Below are 6,373 nucleotides of genomic sequence, written 5' to 3'. Positions count from 1 at the left end.
TAGTCGAGGGACCAAAATGGGTACTTAATAGTCGAGGGACCAAAATGAGTATTTATTATTATTATTATTATTATTATTATTGTTATTGTTATTGTTATTGTTATTGTTATTGTTATTGTTATTATTATTATTATTATTATTATTATTATTATTATTATTATTATTATTGGGACAATGTCTCTTAGTTTAGTTTTATATATCAACGCTAGGGGTGTGTAATCTATTAACCGAACCGTTTTAACCAAAATTTTTAAAAATTTTAACCGTTAACCGAACTGAATTGAAATTTTTTTGGTTTAATCGGTCGGTTAATAGATTAACCAAACTTTTTAAAGCTAAAGTTCTAAATCCTAAAAATAATACCTACAATAATAAATTCAATTAAAATAATACCTATAGTAATAAATCCATAAGAAAATATACAAAAATAATATCATAAAAACATTACAAATTTATAGAGATATTACATATTGGATTATATATTTATTTATTTAGTTATATATATGTTTAAAATTTCGGTTAATCGTTCGGTTGACCGACAATTTCGAACCAAATTAACCGTTAATCGAAATTTTAAAAAACCTTTAACGATTAACCAAACTGAAAAAGTTCAATTAAAACGGTTAAACGACACTTTTGAACCCAATTAATCATTAATTGAACTTTTAGAAAACCTTGAACCATTAACCGAACCCAAGTTCGGTTAATCGTTAAAGGTTTTTTAAAATTTTGATTAACGATTAATTCGGTTTGAATTTGGGTTCGGTTAATGGTTCAAGGTTTTCTAAAAATTCAATTAATGATTAATTGGGTTCGAAAGTGTCGGTTAACCGTTTTAATTGAACTTTTTCAGTTCAGTTAATCGTTAATGGTTTTTTAAAATTTCGATTAACGGTTAATTGGGTTCGAAATTGTCGGTCAACCGAACGATTAACCGAAATTTTAAACATATATATAACTAAATAAATAAATATATAATCCAATATGTAAAATCTCTATAAATTTGTAATGTTTTTATGATATTATTTTTGTATATTTTATTATGGATTTATTATTATATGTATTATTTTAATTGAATTTATTATTATAGGTATTATTTTTAGGATTTAGAACTTTAGCTTTAAAAAGTTTTGTTAATCTATTAACCGACCAATTAATCCAAAAAAAATTTCAATTCAGTTCGGTTAACGGTTAAAGTTTTAAAAATTTTGGTTAAAACGGTTCGGTTAATAGATTACATACCCCTAGCGTTGATATATAAAACTAAACTAAGAGACATTGTCCCAATAATAATAATGATAATGATAATAATAATAATAAATACTCATTTTGGTCCCTCGACTATTAAGTACCCATTTTGGTCCCTCGACTATTATTGAAAATGACAGTTTTGCCCCCATTTATAACGGCTGATGGATGGAAATTGTAACAGAGGACCAAATTGAGTATATTTTACAAGTTAGAGGACTAAATTGGGTACGTTTAATTCTATTGGACAAAATCAAGTATTACGCTATAGTCGAGGGACCAAAATGGGTATTAACTCTTTTTAAAAAATGTTTTTGGTCATCTCTCTGAAGTCTAATGTTGATCGTGATGTACATTATGGTGTTTTCATATGGTCAACGGACTTTACTTGTGATTTTTTTTTTTTTGTGATTACAGTTTAACCGATAGTATCTGCTCAACAACATAATATACCAACATTCTAGATAATAAAAAAGTAACAATAATATCATCAAATCATAAAGTCCTTGGCATTAGTGAAAAATATTGTTTTAAAAAAAATAGTGAAAAATATTGTTAAGAATTTATTAATTTGTTTGAATTTAATTAAGCAATAATAATCTAACATTTTACTTTTCTTAGTTAATGGTCGGTGAAAAGTGACGAATTTGAAGTCATAGGTGAGCCGCATAATCGCATAATTTTCGACGCGTAAACATGTTCCCCTTTATTTTATTTACTAGTTTTATACGCGTATTGCGCGTATGGGTTAATGCCCAATGTTTATATTTAAATAAATATTTGAAAGTATATCAATGCAAGATTATATAGGAGAAGTTTATACATGGTAATTGAATGTCGAATTTTTTTATTTAAATATCTAACTCAAAGTATATGAATCCAAGATAATATAGAAAATTCATTCTAATTATTACTAAAATAAATGTTTGCAACCTTGTAAAATAAGTGTTCTTAATTCTCTTTTGAGTAACATTGTCATTGTCTTCATCTTTACTATTTGTTCTCTTCCTTTTTTTGTTGGTAGTGTGTTATTTGCAATCCAGTTATTGTTGATAGCATAGATGACAACGTCATGCAATAAGATATGATATAGGAGCTATGAACTTTCCTTTAGGTGTTCTGCTTGGGGTTCATTTGGTTCAACCATTATTGTTGAATGAGTTATTGTGGATAAAGAAATCCCTAGTTTAAGAAAAAAATTAAATAAATTAATAAAAATTTGAAAATTTAAAATATTATATATTCCAAAGATATTAAAAGGTAGTTTCTCGCTTCAATTTGCTGGGTAATGGGTTATTTGAGTACTTTCAATGTCAACAAATCCCCAAGTAGTTAATATGATTGGTTTCAAACTATTATTTTTTATTTTTTTTCATGGTATTAGAGAAATACATATGTATCATTTTTTGGTGTAACTACTAATTAATTTATTTAATTCAATAAGAGTAAAATAGAGCGATTTCGCTTCAATTTGTTGGGTTATTATTTAAGTACTCTCTTTGTCAACCAATCCCCAAGTAGTTAATATAATTAGCTTCAAATTATTTTAAATTTTTTTTCATAGTATTAATAAAATACTTGGTAAATAAATATATAACATTATTTTGTACTATAACTTTGATATTTAATTACAAGATATTGTAAAAATAAGATAATGGACAATGTAATGAATATCAATTGATAAATTTGAATGTAAAGAATCTTTGCATGAGAGAAAAATAAAGACAATATAACTAATGAAATTATTTCTCTTATTTAATTTAAGTTTTTGATAATGAATAATTTTTTCAAATAAAGGTATTGTAGACACATACTTCTAAATTAAAGAAATACATATGTATCATTTTTTGTTGTAGCTACTAATTTATTTAATTTAATAAGAGTAAATAGAGTGAGAAACTTAATTATGTCAAATTTGATTGAGATGGGGTTCGAACCTAAGATCTTTCTTATAGAAATTAATGGGTAAGTTAAAAGTTAACGGAATATTAACGGAGAAGAGAATATTTAACGGAAAACTTAACGGATAATCAAAAAAGTAAGGTTAAATTAGGTAATCTCTATTAATAATATTAATTTGAATTATCTTAACCATCTATTTGATTAAGTAATTCATCAGAACCATCCATTTGATTAAATAATTTGACCGCCATTTTTTCTACCTATTAGGCCTAACTCTCTTTGGCTCTTATTAGTATAGTAGATATTTATTTATTTTTGTTATTATTATTTTAAATTCGGGTGATGATGATCACACCCATGCACCAAATAATATATATATTTTTTATTTTAAGATTATCTTCATCACCAAAAAATAAAATAAATGAATAAATATTGAGACAATTTTTTATTTTTTATTTGGAAAATATTGAGACAATTAAGTTATGGACTTTTAGTTTAATAAGTTATGTGTCTTTAAATAAATTAAAGACATATATAATTTGTTAACTATATGCACATCATTTGTTAACTGCAAATTATCTGTTTGCACTTAACATATTGTGTGTTTATAGTTAATATATTATGTGCCTTCAATTTATTTACAGGCACATAATCTATTAACTGAAAACACAATATATTAACTGCTGACACATAATTTACATGTTATTTTAGACCAGATCTACAATGTTGGGTGGATCGTGGTCCATAGCATAATTTGCCATATTGGAAGAGGTTTCTAGCTGGCCCAAGGTTGCTGAATGGGATTCAAGTTGTTGTTCCTCATTGTCGAGCATAATGGAAAACACATGATTCTTTTAAACAAATTAAGCAAGGTGTTAATTAATAGCATCTCAAAACTAGTAAAGGTGTAGTCATATGTTAGTGATCGACAACATTAACGGTGTATTTGGTTTATGGGTTTACACATCAAGAATGAGAATCAAAATTATATGCAGTTAGTGTTTGATTGACAACTTTTTAAAATACAACTATGAGATTTGATTACCTCTTCAATTAAAAATTTTATTCCCTAATATATATATATATATATATATATATATATATATATATATATATATATATATATATATATATATATATATATATATATCCCATGTGCCTTGTATCTTCAAGGTGAATTATGACATTAAAAACTCTTCATTTAGATGATGGTAGAGCAAAAGAGAAAGTTGACTGTAAGCAGAAGGAAAATGTGAAAAACAAAAATAGAAACAAAACTAAATCACTATGGAAGAAATTCTACAAAGAATGTTCTTCAATTTCTTCAGTTTTGCTTGGATGTGATTAAGCTAGAATGCTGAAGTTCATGCCACCAAATTACCAAAGTTGCTTAAATTCTTTTTCAGTTTTCATTGGAAGCTAAAGGAATATCTTTNATATATATATATATATATATATATATATATATATATATATATATATATATATATATATATATATATATATATATATATATATATATATATATATATATATATATATATATATATATATATATATATAAAGGTATAATTTCATCTTACTGGTAATATGATTTTTAAGTTTAGATTAGTGCTTTTAGATTTTTGTTTTGATTTTTTTAGTTCATATATATTAGTGCTTTAGGGATCAATTGCCTTAATTTTTTATTTTTATATTTTTTTAAATCTTTATTCCCATTATAGGGTCATACAGATGAGAATAGGTTATCTGTTATTCATCAGTAAACTCAATGTACGTATACAATATAACAAAGTAGATAATAGAGTCCTATTATATTACAACTATATAAGACTTCTAACACTCCCCCTCAAGCTGAAGGTTGGCAGCAACATTAAGCTTGCCCCGAAGAAAAGCGAACCGCGAACCAGGGAGAGGCTTCGTGAATATATCAGCTAGCTGATCTTTAGTAGAAATAAAATGAACCAGAAGTTCCTTCTTTGCAACCTTATCACGAACAAAGTGATAATCAATTTCGACATGCTTGGTCCGAGCATGAAACACCGGATTAGCACAGAGGTAGGTGGCTCCTAAGTTATCACACCACAACCGCGGCGGTACAGCAGGCTGCATACCAAGCTCAGTCAATAAGGAAACCAGCCACGTGACCTCTACCGCAACATCAGCCAACGCCTTGTATTCAGCTGTAGTTGAAGAACGCGCCACAGTGCGTTGCTTCCGACATACCCAAGAAACCAAATTACTGCCTAGGAAAACCGCAAAGCCACTCGTAGACTTCCGATCACCCGGATCACCAGCCCAGTCAGAATCTGAAAAAGCATGAATAGTGTCCGAAGTGGAACGACAAATGCGCAAGCCAAAATGAAGAGTCCCTTTCACATACCGAAGGACACGCTTGAGCATCGCCCAATGCTCAGTAGTAGGAGCGTGCATGTGCTGACAGAGCTTATTGACCGCGAACGACAAGTCAGGCCTAGTCACCGTAAGATACTGAAGAGCTCCAGCAAGATTGCAGTAATGAGTCGGATCAGGATAAGGAGACACCGCATCAACTGTAGGCAAAGATAAAGCAACAGGAGTAGCTAACGCCTTGCAGTCAGTCATGCCAGCACGCTTCAAGATATCTGTCATGTAACGCTGTTGAGAGAGAAGCAGACCACCATCAACCGAGACAGTCTCTATACCCAGAAAAAACGACGGGGAACCCATGTCACGAATCTTGAACTCAGAGCCCATCTTAGCAACCAAACCAGTCACCGAAGCCAGATCAGACCCCATGACCAGTATGTCATCCACATACACAAGCAGAAACAAACAAACAGAGCCAACAGAATAGATAAATAAGGACACGTCAGTCTTAGATGGACGAAACCCAACAGACAGGAGAAAGGAATGTAACCGATCAAACCAGGCACGAGGCGCTTGCTTAAGCCCCATATAGAGAGCGCTGAAGAAGACACACATGACCCGGAACATCTTTGTCCTCATACCCCGGTGGTTGACGCATATAAACTGTCTCAGCTAAAGTACCATTGAGAAAAGCGTTGTGGACGTCCAGCTGCCGAATATGCCAACCACGCGAAACAGCCAAAGAAAGCAGCAACCGAACCGTGGTAGGCTTGACCACCGGACTGAACGTCTCAAAAAAATCCTGACCGGCCACCTGATTGAAGCCCTTCGCAACCAGTCACGCCTTATATCTCTCAACGGACCCATCGACCTT

At 30.1% G+C, this 6,373-nt stretch overlaps 1 protein-coding gene across 1 annotated transcript; it reads right to left on the bottom strand.

Annotated features, from left to right (window-relative positions):
- Positions 1-4,986: 4,986 nt before the first annotated feature.
- Positions 4,987-5,928, bottom strand: LOC116010901 (uncharacterized mitochondrial protein AtMg00810-like). Its single transcript, XM_031250394.1, has one exon. The coding sequence runs from the start codon at positions 5,926-5,928 to the stop codon at positions 4,987-4,989; it is 942 nt and encodes a 313-aa protein (XP_031106254.1).
- Between the last annotated feature and the right edge of the window lie 445 nt (positions 5,929-6,373).

The sequence above is a fragment of the Ipomoea triloba genome, chromosome 2 (assembly GCF_003576645.1).
Source record: "Ipomoea triloba cultivar NCNSP0323 chromosome 2, ASM357664v1".
NCBI lineage: Eukaryota > Viridiplantae > Streptophyta > Magnoliopsida > Solanales > Convolvulaceae > Ipomoea > Ipomoea triloba.
This window is presented reverse-complemented; position numbering and strand designations above follow the sequence as displayed.

Coding starts and splice junctions, on each gene's coding strand:
- LOC116010901 (XM_031250394.1), bottom strand. CDS start 5,928: ATGGGGTCTGATCTGGCTTCGGTGACTGGTTTGGTTGCTAAGATGGGC.